We start from the raw sequence: 24,200 nt of genomic DNA on the forward strand, positions 1-24,200 counted from the left end.
AATCATAACACGGACATTCAGTTCACAAGCATACGCACATAAGATACACAAAAAAAAACAACCTTTAAAGAAACTTTATCAAAATAGGCGTGTAATATAAGGCACTAGAAATCTAAAATCAAGAATACGTATTAGATGCTGTTTGAAGTAAGAGTTTGATCATTCATTGGTTGCCTGGACACACAGGAGGATGACGTCGTCTACTGGAGCTGTGGCTGCGGGACACGAGATCTACTTCCTACAGAGGTCAGAGGTCGTTCTCCTCGGGGGGGGGGGGGGGGGGGGGGGGGGGGGTTGGTGGTGGGAGCCTCACGGAGCCTAACATCCGCGTGTCTGGAAAAACATTGCACCATCATCGCACTGGCATATATAACTTGCTGTTAGTGACTCCACACAAAAATATATATATATATAATACATCTACTTATTGCACACTGAATCAGACAGAGAAAAGTCATACGTGAGCATTCCGGTGAGAAAAGTTTTTTTTTTTTTCGATGACCCCCCCCACCCCTCCTCTACATCCGTTCCTCACGCCCTGTTTGACAAATCTTTGTGAAGCTTATTTGGACACATAAATATTTTTTTTTCTATATATATATTTTGCGTTCTGTGCATACTCTCCATTCGTGTGTTCTATCGGCCGTTCTCTTGGCGTGCACACGGAACACCGTGGCGGGGGTTGTTCGTCAGGACTCGGCAGCAGCAGGGTTAATACTGTGTCTCTGGGAGTTCAAAACAAACAAACAAACAAGAAAGAAAAAATGGTCGGCCATTCTCGGGGCGTCTGACGTCGTAGAGCACGTGGAGACGAGGCTGAGAGTCCCGCGTGTGCGTGTGAACATACGTGTCCTTTTTAAACAAAGAGAGGGTGGGTGGAGAATACAGGAGAGTGACACTCAGTGGTGGTGTTTTGTCGTGGTGCTGTGAACATTTCCCACACGAGATTTGATTGTACACTTGAAAAACAGTTTGTATCACGTTTTTTTTAAAAGGAAACAGGACGCTTCAGCTCATTGGCTCACACACAGCTTTGCCTTTCTATGGCCAGTGGGGACAAAGTTATACATCCGTAAAAACAAAGAAACAGAACGTGCCATAAGGACTACCCCGTTTATGTTTTTTTTTTAAAACAAGGTAATCACATATTCATATTTTTTCTAAAAAACTAAATGAATGTTTTACTTTGTGGTATGATGCGTTTTTTATTTCTCTCAAACTTCCCCATATCTTAAACCGTGACACGCGTAAGGTAGAACTGGTGTTTCTTTCCATTACTACATGATAGAAACATCTTGTTCATTCACAGGAAATGAGTCCGTTTCCAAAATAAAACAGAAATAAAAAAAAAACACTTCTTGGTGTCTTTTTTTTTTTTGGATGTGTGTTCTTGGTCATTTTAATACTGTGTGCTCTGTGTTTTCAGTTTCCTGTTGGCAATTCCCTGGTGCTCAAAAGTCCCAGTTCGTTCAGTCCACGAGGCGTCCATCGAACGGATCCTTGGTCTCCCTCACGACAGTCCCCACGATAGAAAAATCAAAAACATTTGCTGTGGCAGCTGAATAACCGTAGCTGGGTCCTGTTTTCAAGTTGGTGATGCTACACTGGTGGTGGACGAGGTGCAGAGTTCCACACCCCTGACAATGTAAAGCGATCTGGGTGCTCACAACAGCACAGAAATGAATTCAAAAAATCTAGAGATCTGATCAAGTGTTCTGACTGGAACAGTGGTTGAAGTTGCGTCTTCAGACTGACCGATCGGCGTGTTGGGGCTGAGGGGTGGAAGGGAACCCCCTTGTCAAGCGGGTTGCTATGGCTCAGTTAGAGGTGCTGTTTCTGGGTACGGGACAAGCCGGCGGCCCCCCCCCCCTTCACTCTGCATGTGGTGGCGGAATCTTCAAAGAAACATCGCAGCCTAATGCATTAATTCAGGCTGCGCGTGACCTAAGAAAAGTGCACTAGGTGGGATGTGGCATGAGAGAGAGAGAGCCACTGGGTTTATGTTGCATAGTGGTCGAAGCTTCCCAGGTACTCCAGACTGGCCCGGTAGCAGAACTGGTACTGGTCCTGGAAGAGAGGGAGGCAGAACAGGTGGGTGAGAGGCAAAGACTGGAGCAGAGGGAGAGGATGAGGAAAGAGTCACAACCGTGGGCGAGCTCACCTCGGTCTGAACGGTGGCTGGTCTCTGGGTGCGCAGCATCTTGACCGTCTGGAAAATGTCCACCACGCCCTCGTACCTCATCCTCTCCAGCACGATGCTGAGGGTGATGAACACACCGGTCCTTCCCACTCCAGCGCTGGTGGTGGACAGATGGGAAGATATTTAGAAGTGGATACATCTAGATTTGCAGCACGAATAGTCATATGCAAGAAGGTGCACTCTCATCTCGTGTTCACATTGCTAACACTGCCAGAAAAAAGTTGTGATGCAGGAAGAAAACCTAAAATAACAGGAACACCTTGCACATCTAGGGAAAATATTTTGATGGGCTGGATCTACAAATTTGTGTTTTGTTGAGAGCTTTTCTAAAATCCATTTTAGAATTTTTTTTTTTTTCCTGATTTTGACCAATTTTCGTGTTCTCTCTAAAGAACACTGACACTTATTAAAGCGACATTAATTTGACGTAGTTTGTCTCAAGTGTTATTTCAAAGTAGGGGAAAATAACTAGCCCTAAAAAATCGAACTCGGTCATCAGGGTCAGAATATTGGAACAGTGCACTGAGCCATGACACTTTTACCATGTGACATAAACACACTAAAGTATTTATTTTTTATTATTTATCTATTTATTGCAGAAACAAGCTTGAAGGACATGAAGGATGCCTCTTACCTGCAGTGCACCGAAATTGGCCCGTCCTGGCCAAACTGCTCTTTCGTTTTATGCACCTGGCCAATGAAATCAATGAATCCCTCCCCTGACTTTGGCACTCCTTGCTCCGGCCAATCAGTGAACTGGAACTGACGAACCGTCCGTGATTGGCCATCCTGAACGGGAGAGAAAATGTGTTATTCTTTCAAATTGAAACAGTCCAAATGATACCCTCTCTCTCTCTCTCTCTCTCTCTCTCTCTCTCTCTCTCTCTCTCTCTCTCTCTCTCTCTCTCTCTCTCTCTCTCTCTCTCTCTCTCTCTCTCTCTCTCTCTCTCTCTCAGATACATAAACACAAATTGAGGACTCACCCTGGCATCGGTCACTTTGAACTCTCGGAGGATGTACTGGGGCATGTTGTACTCAGCCATGGGATCCACCACAAAGTACTGGTACCTGGCCGAGCGCTCAGCGGGCCAGTACTGGTGACACTTCTCCTGCAGGCGGCGGGGGGGGGGGGGGGGGGACAGAGGCTTCAATTCATATCTCCATTGTGATCCAGTGTAAATGGAGAATCCCTTCTAGCTACTTGGTCACGAAAACATCTCCCTGCCTTGTGAAATTCATTATCCACTGCAAATAATAATAATTTGGCGGCAGATGAGATAAGAGCTTCATGAGATATAACGCTCGCCACTATCTCACTCTCGTTACTGTGTTTCTGCATTTTTTATTGCTTCATGTGCTGTTTCCTTTCCTTGTAGTGTTTCAAAGTGCACTCCAGTTCTCTCCTCAAAACGACTTCTGCTACTGGAAAGTCTGGATCGGAACAAATGGGAAAGAGCTGCTGATCCGGCTACACTTCACACAGTCCTTCAAAGCAGTTATGGGGAAATAATGAGTCCTAATTACAACATATTGTGTGATACGGTAAGTTACAGGAAAATGTTTAGGACAACTTGATACTGTTATCAAGTGCAAACCACTCTCTTGATATTCGGGGGTTGGTGTGACTTGAAACCTCATCTGTTATTTAAAAGCTGCAGAGTTTTACTGGTTTAACTTTCCAGGATAGTGATTACAGTGGTGTGAGTGTGTGTATGTGTGGGTGTGTGTGAGAGTGTCTGTGTGTGTGTGTGTGCATCCATACCCGTCCCATTTCTCTCAGTTTGGTTAACATGACAACAATGGTGGAGTTGTGTTCCCACAGCATCCTCCAGTAGTCCTCTGTTGTCTCAGCCAGGGGCCCTTGAGTGGCTATATAGGCCCTCTGCTGCCTACACACACACACAAATACATGGATCACTGTATATGTGAACATTACATTACTATAAAGTAACTGAAGGGCAGGTCCGTTTTCCATCAGCTATTGTCTGACGATGACACTGTGTACACTCCAACCAGTTTCTGTTATCACAGGAGTCAAACATTTCGCCATAAAACAACCCAAAGATTATTTTGTGGTTTTGTTGTTTGGGCAAATGTGTATTACCATCTATTTGCATATGAATGCAGATTCACTGTTCATCTGAGGGCAACCAATGCTGCTCAAACATGATTGGTAAAACTAGAAACGGACAAGAGGAGGAATCCAGCCCCTGAATCTGGTCCCTCACTTACAGATTCTGCAGATTTACACGCCGAATAATTTTTCTCTCTCACCTGTATCCATCGATGAAGCTGGCGTTGATGTAGTCGGAACCCTCCACTCCTCTGATTGGCTGCAGACACACCCGCGTGGTCTCATAGGGCATGATGTTCACCAGCCGGTTCTTGAACTTGTTGCATGGCAGGTTGGCACTCACGAACCGTGATGTGTGGGCCTTGGCACTGGCCAGACGCTGGAAGGTAAACAGCCTCTTATAATATCATAGTGACTGACAAACAGAATCTTTTGCAAAATCCTGAGATATGAGTCAGAGAAGTTATTGAGAGCCCATAAACACAAAGCATGGATGGAAAAAAGCGGAATACATTTAAATGTATTCAGCACCAGGCTTGTTTTTAGTTTTTTTGCACCGGACAACTGAAATTAGAAAATCGGCTCGACTCGGCAGCCCTGAGGATATTTAACCAGACATATTCAATTGAATAAACAAAGAGAGCCCGATATAGGGGGATGAGGGCAGTGGTGGGGAATGAGAGAGGGAATATAATAAGATGGACGAGAGAAGGAAGAAAATCAAAAGTTGGGGGGACAGGAAACCACAAGGCCCCACTCTGTCTCAACGCACATATGTGAACCACAGTTGATCCTGCACCAGCAAAAATAAAAAAAAATAAGAGGAAAGCCTGGAACGCACACATTCATATAGATATGTGCAGACAGGCAGACGTGAGCACAGACTGTACACTCTGTCTCACACTCGACCATTGGACGACACGTCTGAGGCAGAACAACAGAGGGGAACCGCAGACTCGAGGGGGGGGAACAACGGGCTCTCGGGAACGGAGCCTCGACCACCGGTGGCTACCGGAGCGCCGTGGGAGAAACGGCAGGGCTTCATTTTCTTGCCGATAGACCGAGCTGGAAAATCCCACAGTAACCGATAGTTCACCAGTTCATCTGAATCTCCGAACACCAGTTCACAGTGTAAACAATAGTCACTCTTCGCTTCATTTGGTTTGGATTTGAAGCAGGATTATCGATTAAGCCTGGCAAACACGAACCTCCTCACCGCTTTGATACGTGCTGCTATTTTCACCATCTGTGTAGCTTGGATGAAATCTTCCCCTGTTGGCAGACCCAACCAGTAAACGAGGAGTGAAAGGAGACAGAAACACTGCATCTTCATCATGTGTCGGATTCACCGAAAGCAGCCAGAGCAACTCTCTTTCTTCTTGCTCTTCCCTCGCTCATGCTTCAACTTTCTGTGATTTGACTTGAGAGGATGCGACGCCGCTCCTCCTCGGAGAAATTCCATCCAGTTTGGTGTTCTGTTGACGGAGGTGGAAAGTGCTGCTCGACGACGGCCCGGCTGCTGTTCCACTGAGATGAAACCTGACGACTGAGACAACCCTGGCGTATGTTTGACATCAATATGAGGCTGAGCAAACAGTTCAGTTCGTTGTCATTCTGGGGAGACTACGGCCATTAGGACCGGAATGCAGGAGCATAGAATGAGGTAGATTGCTTGGAGTGGCTTTTTGTTTACTTTGCCCACCGAGCGTCTGAGCAGACACGAACCATTCCAGGAATGATTTAAAGCCGCCTGCTTTCAATATAAACCTGTATGGATAAAGATGATCCTCATTTCACCCTGAGCAGAGCAGGCAGACAAGTCAGCAGAGAACGTGGCTGGCAAGTGGTAAATATCCGAGTAAACAAAATAAAAACCTCCACAATAAATCAAGAGGACGCCCCTCCTGGGCACTCACTCTTCTGCGCTTGTCTATTCGTGTCCGTTCTCAATCTGAATTCTCATCAGCTGAAAATATGTTTGCCAATATGACCCTTCCCAAAGGTTTTGTTCTAAACTGCAACCTTCTAGCCGACAGACTTTTCTGGGCTTCAAACTTTCATACCACAATCCTTTGCGATGCTTATGGCCTTGGATTCAAAATGCGAGAATCCCTGTAATCCCTTTCAAATCCAACCATCCGCCATGACTATATGAAACTCTCAGAGGGTCACTGGAAATGTAAGAATCTCTTACAGCTCCAGGAGAGATTTTCATTAACTGTCATGGTCAAAAATGTCAGGTTCATGCGGTCGATTTGTCCTTGAGGAGGCTGCTGCTCTGAAGATGATGTTCCGACCAACATCTTGCTAACGGTTGTTAATGTGATAACGTTGTCACTTGATAATGTTGGTTGGCTGCTGATGATGCAGGGAGTGGTGTCTAAATTCAAACGGAAAGATGTTCTAGCCCTCTAGCCTGTCGCTGCATATCGAGGGGTAGGGCCAAGGAAGAGGAATTGGGACAGGCCCTAAAAAAGGGTTAGGGTTAGGCAGCTTAACTGGTAAATAACCCTAACCCTAACCCTAACTGCTTCGCTCGGCTCCAAACTGACAATATTCACTCTTGAGCACTTCAGCAGCTTCTTAATTAACATGTGATATCTCATTTGTTTCAAGCCACTGAAGAGGCCATGTACTGTACTTTCTTTATGGGGGCAGGATGGCCCATTAGGTAAGACACCATCTTTAGAAGTGTCTGTGAGACACTAAATAATCCAGTACCAACTTCCGCAGTGCCTTTAAATCGCTGACCCGCTGAAGTCTGACCTCCTGTGTGGCGAGGGGCAAGAAAGAGGTGACTCTCTTTCATAGAACAGTGAAGTGTCATCTTACTATCATTAATTTGGTTTATGAACCGTTATAAATCGGTAGGACCTAATTTTTACACGCTGCAGGGACACTGGGGATAATTCTCACCTTGAACTCCAGCTCCATGCCGGTGACATTCTCTCCCGGTTCAATCTGGGTCAGCCTCTGGATGTAGGAGTACAGGTTCCTGGCGGGGACCTCGGTGTTCCCGCAGGTCACGGCCTCCAGCAGTGCATCGTGGATGAAGATGTACTGATCCTCCGTCTGGACCATGTAGTTCCTCTGGGAGCGCATCAGCGTGACGTGACCATAGATGTCGAGGGTCTTCTCGTGCTTGATGCGCTCGGCCATGGCCTCGATCACGATGAAGCAGCCTGTGCGACCCACTCCAGCGCTGTGTATAGACAAAAAAATGGCGGGGTGAACCTGGGGTATTAAATGTTGGACAAATCTCTTCCCTGAGTGTGTGCTTCGATCTCAATATTGGCATTATCTTGGCACTGGTGCGGGGTGTGCAAAAGCTCTAACATACTGTCCCTTAATCAACTAAATATCCCAAAGACGCCAGACAGCAATATTTCCAACAAAGACCTGAAATTGACATCAGCGATGAGTCAGCATCGCCGTCTCACCGGCATGAGGAAGATCTCCTCTCCTATCGACATACGATCCAGAAAGCTGCCCACCCAAACACTTCACATTTCTGCTGTGCTGGTGCCTAAATGGTGAAAACCCCTGACCATGCAAGTTTCTGCAAATGAATAAAAATCACTTTATATGGTTAAATTAATACCAGTGTGTATGTGCGAGCACTACAGTGTGTGTGCTGTGCAGGTGGAATGAGATTGGGTCCATTGTCTGATCCAGGGTCTGCTTGACACGTTAAGACATTATGATGGAGTTTGGCTGAGATAATTAAATTTGACTGATAATCCTGTTAGATACTCCATCTGACTGCAGCAGAAGATTAGGGAGCGCTCCTCTGCTGCCAACCTTTTCACCCCCCCCCGCCGCTTCCATCTCCCCGCCACTTTATCTTCCCTCTAAGTACCCTTCCGACGCTCTCGCACCATCCCCGCCACTTTTTCACTCTCACATTTGTCCGCTTTTTTAGACTCCATTTTCACCCCACCTCTCCTTCTCTTTAATTCATCATTTCCATCCAGCGTGTCCTGAGTTTGACCTCACCTTCTCTCTATTCCGGCACGTTCGGTATCTTCCCCTCTTATTCCCCGGTCCCTTGCTAACTCTCAATCATTGCCTCAATCCCCCCTTTTTCTTCCCCATGCCCTCTCATCCTCTACATCTATACCACACTAATTCTTCCTCCCGAGAGCTTCTCCTCCATATTCCCTCTGGTACCCTCAATCTTCTCCTCTCATTTGCTTCCTACTGAGAGAAAATAGCTGCTTCATTCTGGCTCTTGAGCTCAACACTGTGCCAAGACGGTAATGACAAGTTGCAGAATCCTTCTCTAACCAATGCCTGAGCCTTCTGCCACTCACACAGCGGCTCATTTGAATATAAACTCATGAACCCAGAACTACCAGCAGCTTAAAAGGTAAATAGTCAACAGTGAAAGCTTCTTATAGAAAGGAAGGGCCTGCATGGCCGCTGCTGCTGTTGTTAAATCTTGGAGATGATGGAGGCTGTTAAAGGAGGAATGTTGGTGTAAAAGCCAGTGGGGATGTTTGGGGTTTACATAATAGCAGTTCAATCTCATTTGAGTTCTGGACCTGTGAATGATTTGTGCTCTTTTCACATACTCCTGCCTGGGCTTCGGAAAACGATGCTGCCAAATGCAGGACTGAATAACAAGCAGGCTCATAATGTAAGCACAGACACACAACACACACATACCTGCAATGGACGACCATGGGTCCTGCATCTGGAGGGTTGCAGGCCTTAACCCTCCGGAGGAAGGCCAGGAAGGGCGTAGGGTGCTCGGGCACCCCGTGGTCCGGCCAGGCTGTGAACTGGAAGTGACGAACCTCACGCTTCTCATTGGAGCCGCTCTGGACAAGCAACAGAAAGGGGAACACATAAAAACGCTAATTCGGCGAGAATATTCTGAAAAGGCTTTTGTGTCTCGGACCTTGGAGTTGAAGAGAAATATAGAATATCACCTCACTTACATTGACATATGAAGAAATTGTATAAATGTACTGTTGGTTTAGTGAACCCACTTTAGAAACTAATCCACAATGGATCAAAATGCACTTTTTTATAGACTATATTATGTGATTAGCCTCTTTAAATGGAAATATTAATAATATATGAAAAACAATCCTAACCTGTCATGTTGGGTCCAATACATACATGTAATCAACAACTGTGACGTCAAGCGCAAGCACGTATATGTAACCTGCATGAATCTTTGAACAGATCAATGCAAGCTTGACCCCATTACACTCCAGCGCACATGGCATGTTACCTTGTACAGAGCGAAGGTCCTGACAGAGTAGGTAGCCAGCTCCACTGTGTCCAGCAGAGTGACCTGAATGAGGCCGTAGGTCTCGGTGCCCCGGGTCGGCCAGTACTGATCGCACTTCACCTGGAGGACAAGAAGGTGGAAGCTGTGAGATGTGCAGAGAAGTTCAGAGATGTCCGTGTCTTGGCTGCATGTGCACGAGGCAAAATAAGGAGCAGGGGAGTGTTGGGGCAAATCAGTGAGAAGGTTTGCAAAATTCAGACAGAAATGCTCAAGAAAACAAATGTGCATTTAATTACAATTCAGTGTGTGACAGGAGTCTTTTAGTGTGTGTGTGTGTGTGTGTGGTGAAGGGAGAGGAGAGAATTCTTCTTTCTGTGGTCTGTGATTCTGCAAGTTGTTTGAAATACTATAAAACTGTGTTGCATGAAATTGACAGAGGTTGGTGGGCTCTCACAAGGATCCACCGCAGAGCACAGCAAAGTCGAGCGACACGCTAAAGCAATTCATTGCAGCCTCACATGTCCCTACAGAAGTGCAGACAAATCCCAGCATCCCTGATCACCACAACGCCAAGACTCCCCCTGCGTGAGGCCGTCATATTTGTAGTTCTTCAACCCGGCCTCGGAGACCACAGTAGCGTGAGGGGAAAAAAAACTGCCAAAGCAGAGGAAGGAGGGGAGGAGGGCCCTGGCATAATCAGGCCAAACCAAACGTTATGTGCTGATCCCTCCAGTCCTCACATCAAAGGCAGCAGGGAGCTCAGCTCAGCTCGCTCTGCATTCCACTGCTCCAGACTGGGGATTATGCGTTTTGGCCTGGGACGTTCAGGCAGTAATTACAGCTTTTCAACTGTTGTTTTCCCAGCAGACCTTGAGACACTGCGGGGAGAAGAATGGTCGTCCACGTAGGGGGGCTGGATGCCCTGCCAAAGACTGAACAGGATGGCAGTAAATACCTGGTGTGAAGACTATATTATCCATTAATATATGGACGAGCAGCATAACTGCGCCATGCTCTTGTGCAGTTTGATTGGTGCTAAGAGGAAGGATGCTGGCACGACTCCCGCAGCGGGACCATCTGTGATCATCTGTGATGCTAATGCGTAAACACATAATGGCATAATCTTGAGAGGTGTTAAATGAGATTAAATCATTTTCTACAGCCCACTATTCCCTCAAGCCGGAGATACAGCCGGAGAAAACATCCAAGAATATTTAAAATCGAATGTTGTCATCTCTGCTAATTGTTCTAACTACCTGATTGAATCCAGAGAATTTAAAGCAGGAAGTTACGATACAAAGATTTATCATGTTTACGAGAAATCTGCCGACTGCTTACAAGTAGGTGCACTGCAGTCCTCCAGCAAAACAAAAACATTGATTCACAAAACTCATTATAAAAGTGTAACCAGGGTATAAAAGACTCTCTTTTACGTCTGTATTTCATAGCCACAAGACAAGAAAAGAGAAAAACAGCTGTGGGTGTGACCATGCAAAGTGTGGACCATAATGTGCTCTCCCTCTGAACTGCTGCGGTGACAATAAACCCATTCCTACTTGACTATGAATGCCCTGTGGTGAGTTGAAAACGATTCTGCATTCTCACTCAATGCATTGGCTATTGCAGAGACAAGAAGGTGGAGGAACCAGCAGTGATAAAATGGCACAGAGTAGAGAGGAGAAAAACAAACGGTAAAGAGGTGTGCGGAGAAAAACCATGTGAGGTGAGGTTGCACTTTAAAAAGGTTTAGAAAAGGAGAGAAAGAGAGGTCTTGCCTTAGAGAAGAAATAAGAGGGCATCTGAGGGTCAAAGAGACACAACAGGGACAGGTGAGAAAAGGTTGAAAAGGAAAACAGTTTTAACACAAGGTACAGGTTAATAGGAAAAGAAGCACAGATGAGGAAAGGATCATTTTCTGAACAGGGATCTGGACTTAATTGGAAGGCACTTAACCATGATTCATACCTCAAGCAATTCTTGTTCATTTTACTCCAACATGACATTTTCATTACACTGGATTTTCAGACTCTGTTAACAACAGTAAAACGCCTTCGAGCCAAAATGATTTTCTTATTCATTACCGAGCCCACATTTAGCTGTATTTGTAATTCCTGCAGGTTTTTTCTCACCATTTATGCATCTCCCACCCTCCTCCTCCTCCTCCTCCTCCTCCTCACTGCGATCCCCTCACTTACCTATGGCACGTTTAGCTAGGTCTTCGTGATGCTGCTTTTTTATTCTACAAACTATTTTTGTACTACATAACTTGAGCTGTCAATTCTGTCCTCTCCTTGTCTGTTTCTGTTGAATCCTGAAAGAAATGAACATCCTGTCCTTCCCTTGTCGGTCCTGTATCTTTCCACTGCTGTCAAACCAACTTTATCCAATTCTATTCTCTCTCAACTCTAATGTAAAAGTACTCTACCCCTCTCTATGTGCTCAAACCTGAAAAACTGATCCTGCCCTATACTCACCTCTTTCATTTTTGTCCTATTCCTGACTGTTAGGAATAGGAAATGAGTGAGTGAGTGACAGGTTGAACCCAAATCCACATCCAGACTTGCAGACTGAGCCGAACTTACTGTCACATCAAGTCTGCCCGGGCAGGAGCAAGATTGAAAACCATTCTGATTCCCACTACAGCCTCTAGTTCTAAAGATTTCTGTATCTTGATGTGGTTGAACAGGATTTTAACGTCTACATGTTTTGTCAATATTTTGCACATTTATAGTAAGTAGTTCCTTCTGTTTCCTCGGTTGGCCAAACAATACAAGATAATATCTGCAATACAATGAAATGTGGGAAACTGAATCAGTGTCTAGTGACTTCTGCAGGTCAGTGAAGTCTGGTGAAGTCTGCAGAACGTCTGCCGGAGGCCCCTTGTGGACTGGATGAATTGTGGGTTTGGACGACCCTCACCACTCGCAGACATATTCCCAAGAACGTGGCCGCAAAGTCTGTAAGTCTGCAACTGTGGCGGAGTCAAGACATTTGGATTCAGCCATGAAGCTGAGTTCATGATGAAGTTACACCATTAGTTGGTCGGTCAAGTTTCCCCATTGGCTATTGCCATTTCAAACTGAAATGCCATGAACTAGACGGACTTTCAGGATGTGTGGCCAACTTATTGCAATTGTTGCAAGATTTACTGACTTTTCAGACCTGTGTGTTGACCTATTTTCATAAAAGCACGACACAGCAAATTGACTTGCAACATTTTGGACAAACCTCAGCTACTTTTTCTACAATTGCCAGAACTTCCACCCGAGAGCTTCAAGCTAAAAGTGCCATGGTAAGGCAGCAGAGAGGTGGAGCAGGCAACATGACATGGAAGTCACCCTGCCAGCTCCCTAAGACTAAGTCTTAAGTCTGTGTAATGACCCATTTAGTCAGTGTGCGATAGATAATGGGTTGAAACATTGGACACTACGCAGAATGAGATAACTATATCATGAATATGCTCATTTGGTAACAGTTTTCAACTATGTCTTCAATTTCACCCATTGATCATCCAGCCACATAGTGAACTAGTGTTTGACCTCGTCTTGTTGTTGAATCTTACCCTTAACCCTCCACACCATCTTCTCCACTTCTCTTATCCCATTCCCACTGGACATGATTTAAACCTATCTATTTTACCAAATTCAAGTGTTTGTGCTGTCAGTGGAATACCCATATACTGCATTAAAACTTATCATGATTGCTCAGAGGGAATATAAAAGGACCTGCCTTGTTAAAACCCCTATCATGCTCCGGCACTGTTCCCCAGTATGTCCTATACTGCATCCTGCTATCCTACACTGCCCCTCAAACAAATCCCACAGTCCCATATGCCAATGTTAACAATCTGCGGCCCTTACCCTCTGTCGACCCCTGTCTTAGTCCGCCCTCTCTTTCTTACCCGTGACTTCTCCTCCAGCTTGGTCATCATGATAATGTTGGCTGTGTGCTGCTCCCAGATCATTCTCCAGAAGTCCCCAAAGGTCTCAGGGAGGGAGCCCTGAGTTGCGACATAGGCATTCTGACGGCGGTAGCCATCGACATAGTTAGCGTTGATGTAGTCACTGCCTGGGACACCTGCAGGACAGGGAAAGAGTGGAGGTTGAGAGTTCCAAAAAATACTATGTATGGTTTTATGCTCGAATAACACCACAAATGTTTCGACACTGATCACTGGGAAACACTCTGTGTCCGTGTAATTTTCTTTGGAGATCAACCCGGCTCTTCATGGTGAAATAATCTACAGTATATGGATTATTTAGAGTCTGCTGCCATGAAAGCAGGTTTATGTCCCCATAATAAAGAGTGTGGATCATCTGAGGTCACGGCAGGGAGATTAATGCGTTCACAGGACCAAGCGTCCTTTAGTGTTGGATTGTTCAGCCGTCTTGTTTTATAATACATGCTAAGACGATCATGGTCCTAATCCGAGTATACTCTGGATGTGTCGCTTTGAATGGCAATATGACTGTAAGGCCATCTCTGTGTAAGACTCGGCTGACACTGCTTGTCCTGGAAGGGCTTGTGTGTGTGTGTGGGTGTGTGAGAGAGAGAGAGAGAGAGAGAGAGAGAGAGAGAGAGAGAGAGAGAGAGAGAGAGAGAGAGAGAGAGAGAGAGAGAGAGAGAGAGACCGTCTGTGTGTGTTTGATTTAGGATCAGTCCTGCTCATCTGGGGCCTAATACCATAATCCCCAAAATCACTGAGTCACAGCTCAAACATGCACACATACATCAAAACGCCAAAGTACACACACAGACGTGCACGCGTCCATTCAGCCGTGACCCGATTCTGCTGAAGTGGGACTAAAGAATACCTTTTGAGGCGTCTGATAGCGGTTTACAATAAAAAGTTAGAAGTCAATGAGGATACTAGGAACTCCCTTAGCACATTCTCCTTTGGTGTCTTACTTTATGTGCACGACTCAGTCCCATAAAGTCGTAAAATCCCGAGCATCACCGTGCACACACCACACACATTGAAATGGCAGAGCAGTGTGTGGTGTTTATACAATTTATATTAAATGGGATGGGGACAGATGGTAAGAAGAGCTTCTAACATATGCTTATCAACCTCAGTCTTCAAAAGACAGCTTGGCTAAATGCTTTGATGTGCTGCAACTTTATTGCAAGGGACTACAGCAGAAGCACTGTGCAGATAAAACACACACACACACACACACACACATGCATGCACGCAAAAAAATACACACACATTTCCTGTTCCTTGGTGGCTTCATTAGCTTGGCAGATAGTGTGTGTTCATGAATGCGAGGAAAAAGCTGTGAGCAGAAGTGCATATCTGTGCTTGTGCATGTGTTGTAAAGCTAAAGTGGAATAGTGTGTGTGTGTGTGTGTGTGTGTGTGTGTGTGTGAAGCCTTGCTTTACTTCATCCATGGGGTCTGAACAATGGAGTTCTGCTATACTTCAACAGCTTTGTGGGGACCTAAATCCTTGGCCCCTTAAGTTTGGGTGGCTTTTGAGGGGCTTTAGGTTCAGTTGTGCTGGTTAAGGTTTGCAGAAGGAGCTAGTGAATGCAGCACGCTAATGGCAGGTCCCCACAAACATTGTAAGACATGGATAAGACTGTGTGTAATTGTACATGCTCAAGAGTACAAGTGTGTATATGTGTTTTCAAAGCTGAAGGAAGGACAGACAGCCAGGGCTGCGGGACAGGTGGGGGTGGAAGGGCTGCTCACACATGCTCTGCCCAGATAAGGCTCATCTGTTTGGGCCCGGCCTCCCACTGCCTCCCTCTCTCCAGACTGGAGCTGCCAGTTTCTACGCCTCAGGTCTTTCCCAGCCGAGGTGGGTGAGTGCGCTTCAAAGCGCACACTGAGAACAGGACCAAGACTATTTTTTTTTTCTCGTTTAAGACCTTTCAAAAAGATTGAATTGAGGAAAATGGGTACACCGTGAAAATGTTTTAGTAACTAGGCTATAAATGCAGTACGAGCATAATTTTATTTCAATGGATATTAGAACGGCCAAGTGAGAGCGAGGTTACAGGATATTTTAAGTGTTGGATAGAAAGTTCTCACACACACATATTAACAGATATACAGACACACACATACACATGTATGTAACTGTAATGACTCTCATTGCCTCTGCTAAGGAGGTTGCTTTCATCTGGGTTTGTTTGTTTGTTTCTTAGCGTGATTATGCAAAAACTACTGGATGGATTACTATGAAACTTGGTGGAATGATGCGTTATGGGTCAGGGACGAATCCATTAAAGAAAATTCAACATCAAGCATGTTTAAGGGACTGATATTTATGAGTGTGTGAAATTTGTTTTAGTGAAGATCCTATTAAAAAGCTGGATCTAGTGAATTTAAATGAGATTTCACATGGGAACTGTTGTGGCTTGGCAGAGTGCCATTCTAGTTAACATAATGCACTTCCTACTCTTTAACACCAACCTCATCAATTACATGTAAATGCCCGGTCTGAACTCTTAACCGTGAAACCAAGTAATGGACCTCAAACATCACTTTAAAGAAATGAGGAATTGTGTGTCTTACCATCTATGCTGGAGAGTATAACCCTGGAGTGGTCATAGGCGATGACGTTAGCATAGCGGTTCTTTGGTTTGTTGACCTCCAGGTTGGAGTTCTCCCATGTGAACTGCTGACCAGGGTCGATGGACTGCAACACACACAAGTCAAGGTCAGAGCGAAGCACAGATCTAAGAGACATATTTATTTCACTTCTTTCATTTCAAAGTAATGTCAGACACTTTGTGCTATTGTTTCTGGAAAGGTTTTGGGGGTTTTATAAAAAAAATCCAATTATTGCTTTTCCAATAGTCATTCCAGCATGTGGTGTGTCAGGAGCATTATGTTCTGACAAATGGCCACGGCATACATGCTTGGGATAATCATTACTGCAAGGAAATCCCCCTTTTTGTTTCACGTTGCTGAAAGCTAATATCATGAATCAAGCAAAGTTCAGTTCGGAAAGAACCTAAGAGCTAATAACTCTACATTAAAACCCTAATAGTGTTGTAAAACATGGCTTACTGCTATTGTATGTAACACCTCTAACAAAGGCAAATTCATTGTTTCTTCCTGGCCAGTCCTCTGGGCTCCACTAAGTTCCTTGGACATAAATGTTGCATTCCAACCATGGAACCGTATGGAGCCCTATGCGGACGTCTGCATGCAGATCAAAATGTATGGCCGCGCTGACTGTACGCAACAACTGAGCTTGCCCCAGGTACAACTTAATTTGTTCTTCAACAATTTCAAGTCCAGTTGGTGGCGCACTCTTGGTTTGGTTGCAGAGAAGAGAATTAGAAGATGAAGATAACGGACGATTATTGAAGAGTGTTTGGTGTTTTTAAAACCCATCTTTGAAGGAATAGAAGGACACACAAAAGCTGCAAAATCTTGGAGAGAAATCGCAGCTAAACTTAGTCGTGATGAGATTCTTTTTGATTTAAATAACGTTTGACAATCAACCTAATTGCTCATTGCTACCACCAACAGACAGGAAAATAAATGGGAGATCAGGTACGCATGCGTGGACCGCCAGACCGACGCAGATCCACATTTTAGAATGAAAACTGTGGGCATTTACGTGTCACTAGAATGAGTGGGGAGATCTCAGAGGACACGGGACATGGAAAGTACGGTCAACTCTTAATCTCATGCAAATCCTTGGTACATCTTCAAATTGGCCACAAAATAACGAAATTACCATGTAGAAGAGGCAAGAACTGCACCATTCAATCAATCTGAGCACACAGCCATTGTTCACCATAACCCCACCGTTGAAACCAAGTACAAATTGAAAATTAATAAGGCTTCGCTGGCATTGGAAAGGAATCTGATGGAGCGTGATATCCCATTTCTAGAAACAACAGTGAGGTAGGGACTTTCCACGGTTTAAAAGAAGAAAAAAAAACAGCAGCGACCACAGAAAGAAGATAAAAGCACGATAAATTCTTAAGGGAGCGAAAGGATGGTTTTGTTAGACCAACACATTAAGTTCCTGGAGGGTAATTACAGTGTAACCATTACTGTTTGCTGGGAGCGGCAGACATGAGGTCATTAAGAGGCTGTCAATGGAGAGGGACGAAGAGCAGAGAGCCAGGGCAGTTTAGCAATTTTGAATATTATATGACACATAATTATGGTTTGGTTGGGGGCTAAATGGACAGGGGTGGTACTAGAGGAGTGCATGTATGTGTGTGTACATGTGTGTGTGTGTGTGTGTGTGTTTGAGGGCGCTTTCCGCTTGCTGCCCAATATCATGTGTGTCTGATTATTACACCGCAATCGTTTCTGGCCCCGTCTTGCTCCCTCTCCCCTCAGACCCGCTCCATCCATCTCTCCCGTTCCCTCGTTAAGTGTTCAGCTCCGAACAAAGCACACAGTCATGCAGAGAGAATGCGAGGCTCAACCGAGTGGTTCCAACTCGCACCGCAATTACATACGGTTTCTCCCTCACTGTCTCTTCCACCCCATCTTCCAACGCTTATTTGCCCTAAAACATCCCCGCACTGTTTTCCTCCACTTTCCATAAACTGTCCTCATCTTATTGTGTCTCTCTGCCACACACACTTTGTTTCTCTCTTCTTCTGGTAGCCAATTAAAGCCTTGTGTCGCCGTCCTCACCCAGAGGGCGTCGGTTTGAAACCATTTCTTTTTTTTTTTGTGCAAGGAAACAAAACATTTTTTACACGTTCAATAAATCTCTGTGGAGCTCATTGTAATGCTGCAGTTATTTGCAACACAGGCAGGGAAATATTGTGGAATATTACGATTAATGGTTGAGTTTTTTGCAGCACACCAAGTTCAGGCACATTGTTATCTCTGGTGTGGAGGCTTTGCTGGGGGGGGGGGGCGGTACCACATTAAATGTGCTGCAAGTTGAAGAAAATGAAACAAGCCTTTATTTTTTTGCAGGAACACTCACTTCCTGTATCTCTCTGCGAAACGCTGCTTCGTTATTTCTATCTACTCTCTTTCTCTACCACGGGATGAAAACGAGATAACCATCTGGCTGTAAGCAAACTCTCTCTGAGCTTTCAATTTCACTCTCACATTTGCATAGATAATAACAAGGCGGCAGCGACAGAGGAGAATGTGTGTCATCTTGTGTCGTTTCTATGATGACAAATCAAAACGCAACTTAGCCGCATCTGCATCGCATGCCATTGAAATTGAAACTGGAGTGACGAGTCTAAGATAAATGTGTGTGACTGCATCAAAACCACACGTATTTCCACAAGTTTACGATTTCCAGGGACTGATAATCAGCATTCCTACCTCGTACTCTTGAGAGAACTTGAGATTGTCGTTTGCCTTGAGGCGCTCAATGTGATCTGCCATCTCCGAGATGGGGACGGGCGGGTGACTTGCCATGCCTGCCGAGCACAGAAAGAAGAAAAAAGAGGCCATTTTGATACACGGACAACTGAACTCTCTGGGAGGAAAATGTTAGGGGTTAGGATTCTCAGAGGAGGTGTTGTTTAGTGCTCGGCCCATGATCAGCGGGGGAAGCAAATGGAGTGTGTTTTGTTTTTTGGTTAAGTGACCATATTTTCTCTGGGCAGACAGAAAAGAACAATGTGCGTGTTCTGAGAGTTACTGAGGCACAATAACACATCCTCAGAGTATATGCACACACTGCTGGTGAAGATAAAAAAAGACACAGGCGGTTAAAAAATTTAGCATGAACATTGTTTTGTTGGGGTGGTTTTAAAAGAAGTGTTCCAGAGGCGTTGTCATGAAATGTTGTCAAAGCAGCTTCATCCTATTCGGGATGGAAGGTTAGTTAGCATGATAATGGGAAAGAAAGAAAGACAGACAGCCAGAAAGAAAGAAGGAAAGAAAGAAGGAAGGAAGGAAAGAAAGAAAGAAAGAAAGAAAGAAAGAAAGAAAGAAAGAAAGAAAGAAAGAAAGAAGGAAAGAAAGAACGAGAGAGAGAAAGAAAGAAAGAAAAAAGGAAGGAAAGAAAGAAAGAAAGAAAGAAAGAGAGAAAGAAAGAAAGAAAGAAAGAAAGAAAGAAAGAAAGAAAGAAAGAAAGAAAGAGATGATAACACAGAAAAACGCATTTCCATGGTGGACCAACTAAGACCAACTGACTTGACAAACGGCGATAGCCGCGGTACACTGATACACGGTAGGCTGAAAAGGGAAACAACAGCAGCGTTAAACCTGTTTATAGAAACACAACTAATACTTCACACATCCAGCCACATAGTGTCTTGGTGTGTCACTGTGTATACGAGTGTCCAGTCTACCTGGAGTCTGGAAGTTTATCCTGCGGAGCTCCACAGGATCAGTGGGGTGGTGAGACGACATGGCTTTGCTGCAGGGGAAACTTCCCTTCCTGCCTTCGGCCTCGGCTCGTTTCCTGGAACACCACATCAGCAGAGTTAACGTACATGCACCTCAACCGGATTAATCAACCTTTTACTGCATGGAAAAAATGTACCAATGAGATTTGTAAACTTAAGCATTTGCATTTATCCAATAACCCCGGAAATCTCTGTATGACAGACGCTCACCTCAACACTGTTAATGTTATCGGCTTCACACTTGGCACGTGTGTTGTTAAGGGCCCGTGGTGCAGTGTTGAATTCTGTGATATCTGAACACTTGATACTTTCAATCATTCAAAATGAATAAACTTTGAATAAACACGAGGCCAGCGCGCTGTAGCAGCAGCGGCTGGGACATATCGACCGAAGTTACATTGTTGATCACGACAACAACAATAGATTTTCCATTTCTTGGTTCGGCCGACTGAGTCGAGCTTCACCAAACTTTGTGCAGCAGCGTGGGAGCAGCTTCGGGGCTCTGTGTATTGAGTGCAGCAGCAGGTCTTTTACCTGTTGTGGCTCAAATACTGCAGGTCCCTGATACCAGCTTCACCACAGGCCAAACAAACAGCCCACTCTGAACAGGCACTGCACTAGTGGGAATTAATTGTCCACATAATATGAATGCTAAACGTAAAACAGTTACTTTAACATTTACAGGGAGAGCTGTGATTCTGAGGAAATTGCTGTTGCACCTCCCTCTGTGTTAATGGCCGACCCCTTCTCCTCTGGAGTTAAACGTGACATTACAAGCAATCAAAGTGAAAAACCTCCTGCAGCGCAGTGGGCACTGTTTATTAGCCTGAATATTTACAATCTGCCTGCATCAATTATCCAGTGCACTGGCTAAATCGTCTACACCTTCCAGTGCTCATTTATCCAATACACTCTATGCTACTACGCAGTCATTAAAGAAACATCACGGTAATCCTTACTCTATTGGGATCTATTACACAAAGTATTATTTGCAAAGGATTTTCAAGAAAATGCCCTTGTAGGGCCGAGACAATGCTAATAAGTAGTGTTTGTTTACCTGTCAGGTTGGCTGGATCCAAACAGGGACCGAGGCGGATAAGAGAACAGACAGGGATGAATAACATTAGTGTCCAATCAGAAAACATCAGGGGGCTGCAACAAAGCTGAAGCGATCAGTCCTTCTATACTTCTCATTAAAAATAATCACTTCTTTATTCCGTAAGTTTAAATATATAAAAACAGAACCTCCTGAGCCGTGCATAGAAATCACAATGAGAAAATAACTGAATCCCCACACAAATACATATTACCGCCCAGCGCACCCTCACTGTGACATCCACTCCATAACAACACGCTGCAGACTTATCACAAAGTGCAACTCGGCTACAAGTGAGACGTTAATGGCTGCGCACCACCAGAGGTTACACCGGGGCTCGTGAACTTGAGATTATTAGCATCAAGGTTGACCGTTTTGCCACGCCACATCAGCCACAGCAATTATTCATGTGCATTAACGAAGCTGATTATCATGATGATCGTTATCATGAATAATGCTGATGGGTGATAATGGCGTCTTCCGCTGTCAGCCCTGTACGCTCCCTGTGTATAGATTTAAAAGCGAGCTACACAAGAAAACTTCTAAAAAAAGGCTAAATCCGACCGTGATGAGTCACAGATTGGGAGGTTAATTGCCCTTTTGTGTTAGTGCCGAGGAGCAATAAATATACTTTAATGTTAAGTGTATGTTCAATGAATAATGGAGACTCATCATTCTGTTTTGCTTATTCCTGTCTGATGTCTGAGTCACTGACAAAAGTTTTGGATTTAAAGGGTAATCCAGATATTTTTCAACCTGGCCCTTATAGTTTATAAAAGTGTGTAAACCAACGGTGCTTAGAAAGAATAGGCTCAGTAGGTTACCTCCACCGGCGGCTATATAGGAGTCTATATCCTGATAGTTTTAGTTTCTCCTCACTGAAGGACGCAGCAAAGGACCAAGTGTACGACTGAGAGTTTGACTTCGTTCATACCTCTTGAAGAGGAGAATGGCGATGACAATGCAGACGATGAAGATGACAGCCAGCACAGGCCCCACCACCCACAGCAGCCCCTCCTCTTCGTCAACTATTGGCTTTGGGTCCACATCCAGTGAGGTGACGGGGTCAGAATAAGGGCTGGTGGCAAACATGGTCTGCAGGAAGACATGGTTTCCAAATATCAATTTGACAGAAGTGCATTTAGATGGATGACATGTGTTTGTGTGTGTGTGTGTGTGTGTGGGCGGGGGGGGGGGGGGGGGGGGGGGTTGTTTTTACTCACATTCTCGGAGAGGTCGAGCAGTGCGAGCACAAAGAACACATACTCCTGTCCGTTCTGCAGTGGGCGGTTGCGGAAGTCCCCATAGTTTCGTGCATCACCCAGTGTGAACTCCAGGGGGAGGGTCTTAAAGTGGGCGGTGACATAGGCCTTGGGATCTGATTGGCCCGCCTGTCTGCGGATGCGAAGGGCGTGACTGACACTCGTCCTGTTGATCTCCTTTAGCAGCTGAGTGGAGAGAAATTGAAAAGTTGACAAGGAGAAAGGAAGGATGAAGCAGAAAGGTGATGGGCTACTAGAAGTCATCAGAATCATTCTTGATTTATTCCAGCTTTAAAAAAGTGCAACATTAACAGATACTACAATTCAACGATGAATTTATTTGATACATCAAAAGCAATTAGGTCTTTTTTTCTGCAGTTGTAATATTTTCATTTTTATTCCTTAGCTTATGGGCGTTATGGAGCGGTATTATCTGAGCGCAATTTATTCAGCAACCAAATTGCTACTTAAGAAAAAGGCAGGAAGTGGAATTAGATGGGAAAGGAAATTAGTGTTTTGAACAGAAAATGCTTGGCCAGTCACCTTCAGCCAAAAGACATTCTTTTGTTTAACCAAGACGTGTTATAAGACTATGACTCTACATTTCCTTATCCCATTTAATTCTGTTAATCTCTATTTCCCTCAAAATCCCTATTACCATTACATGACCATTATTTAACTGTTTATTGGTGTCAGACTCCTGCATGTCTTACCTCATCCATGTTCATCTGATCAGGCTCCTCCCAGGGATTCAGGAACTTCCCTCTCTGCTTCTTCAGGGGCAACACCACCACGTAGTAACCCCTGAAACACAGCATGCATGCACTGACTTCAGAAACAAACCATCATCTTGTCATTTCTTCAAAGTTTAGGCTCCTGGAAAACACCAACGCTCCGTCATTCGGAGGAACAGTTAGGTAGAGCAGGTTCTCAAAGAATCGTAGTGTTGTGTGGTGAGTTGAATACTGTTAAGAGGCTAAGCAGGCTTTATCACTGTGGCACATTCAAAAAGGTTTTATGGTTTTCTGCAGCGATAACCCGGAAGAAGAAGCAAAACAAATATTTGTGGCCTAAATGAGTAATTACCAACACAGGCTGAATATTATATTTCGCACCTACAGCTGGTTTGATCTCCGGCTACAGTCCATATGTCCACAAGTTTCTGACTAGCTCTTATTTCCTGAGAGTTAGATCTGAAGATTGATACTGGCCTAGGGGATAGAGCGGGTGTTCTGCAACAAGAAGGTTGCTGGTTCGAATCCCACTCTTTCCCATCTGCATGCCTAAGTGTCCTTGGCAAGATACTGAACCCCTAAAAATGGCCCCTCATAAATGCTGAGTGTTCTAAAAATGTAAGTCGCTTTGGACATGTAATGTAATCTCAAGTCTGTTCAGTTAATGTGAATACACCCGCAGCAGTCTCTTATCTTAGCATTTATAGCCTACAAACAGAGGGGGACACTATAAAGGCTTTATCTCTTTTATTTAGTTTGCTTAATTTAGTTGTTTAAACACTGACCTTGAAGGCAGATTTGGTTACCTTCCGACAGAGCTTGCTGTTTCACGTGCCAGGCTAAGTTAACAGGCTGCTGGCAGATGCTTCATATTTCCGTACAAACACGAGAGTGGAATCAATCTCCTCATAAGTCAAACGCTGTGGTTGGTTTTGGAACAGGGAGCCATGTCTGTAGCTGTGTGTGTGAAACACAGACACTAACATCACTGGAGTTTTCAGTTGCAGTCAGGGCACAGACACCAAAATCCACCATCCACCTCCCAGGATGACTCACTCCACTGCTCCACGTTGACACTAATGCGTTCACTGAGCTGCTACAGTAGAGACTACTTTCCTTTAGATCCAATGTGAGAAAATGTGAACTTGTATCAAACAAAACAAACCTATATTTATTTGAATCTGTCAATTTTGACTTAAAGCTGCTTTCAGAAATTACTCAGAAATCTCCCACACAAAGAAGACGCAGACAAAGATGTCAACTTGGAAAGTGAGAGGTTTTT

At 44.7% G+C, this 24,200-nt stretch overlaps 1 protein-coding gene across 1 annotated transcript in view; it reads right to left on the minus strand.

Annotated features, from left to right (window-relative positions):
• Positions 1-300: 300 nt before the first annotated feature.
• Positions 301-24,200, minus strand: part of ptprdb (protein tyrosine phosphatase receptor type Db) — an 86,408-nt gene continuing 62,508 nt past the window's right edge. The window contains exons 22-39 of the mRNA XM_062388459.1: positions 22,898-22,988; positions 22,146-22,370; positions 21,857-22,017; positions 20,884-20,895; positions 19,770-19,882; positions 19,612-19,653; positions 18,793-18,890; positions 16,042-16,165; positions 13,418-13,593; positions 9,517-9,636; positions 8,943-9,097; positions 7,191-7,476; positions 4,475-4,653; positions 3,963-4,089; positions 3,184-3,309; positions 2,835-2,989; positions 2,162-2,297; positions 301-2,067 (exon numbers count right to left, since the gene is read on the minus strand). Coding sequence (XP_062244443.1) covers positions 1,999-2,067; positions 2,162-2,297; positions 2,835-2,989; positions 3,184-3,309; positions 3,963-4,089; positions 4,475-4,653; positions 7,191-7,476; positions 8,943-9,097; positions 9,517-9,636; positions 13,418-13,593; positions 16,042-16,165; positions 18,793-18,890; positions 19,612-19,653; positions 19,770-19,882; positions 20,884-20,895; positions 21,857-22,017; positions 22,146-22,370; positions 22,898-22,988 — 2,395 coding nt within the window. The 3' untranslated portion in view covers positions 301-1,998. The remainder of the gene's footprint in view (positions 2,068-2,161; positions 2,298-2,834; positions 2,990-3,183; positions 3,310-3,962; positions 4,090-4,474; positions 4,654-7,190; positions 7,477-8,942; positions 9,098-9,516; positions 9,637-13,417; positions 13,594-16,041; positions 16,166-18,792; positions 18,891-19,611; positions 19,654-19,769; positions 19,883-20,883; positions 20,896-21,856; positions 22,018-22,145; positions 22,371-22,897; positions 22,989-24,200) is intronic.

Source organism: Platichthys flesus, chromosome 5 (assembly GCF_949316205.1).
Source record: "Platichthys flesus chromosome 5, fPlaFle2.1, whole genome shotgun sequence".
NCBI classification, from domain to species: Eukaryota; Metazoa; Chordata; class Actinopteri; order Pleuronectiformes; family Pleuronectidae; genus Platichthys; species Platichthys flesus.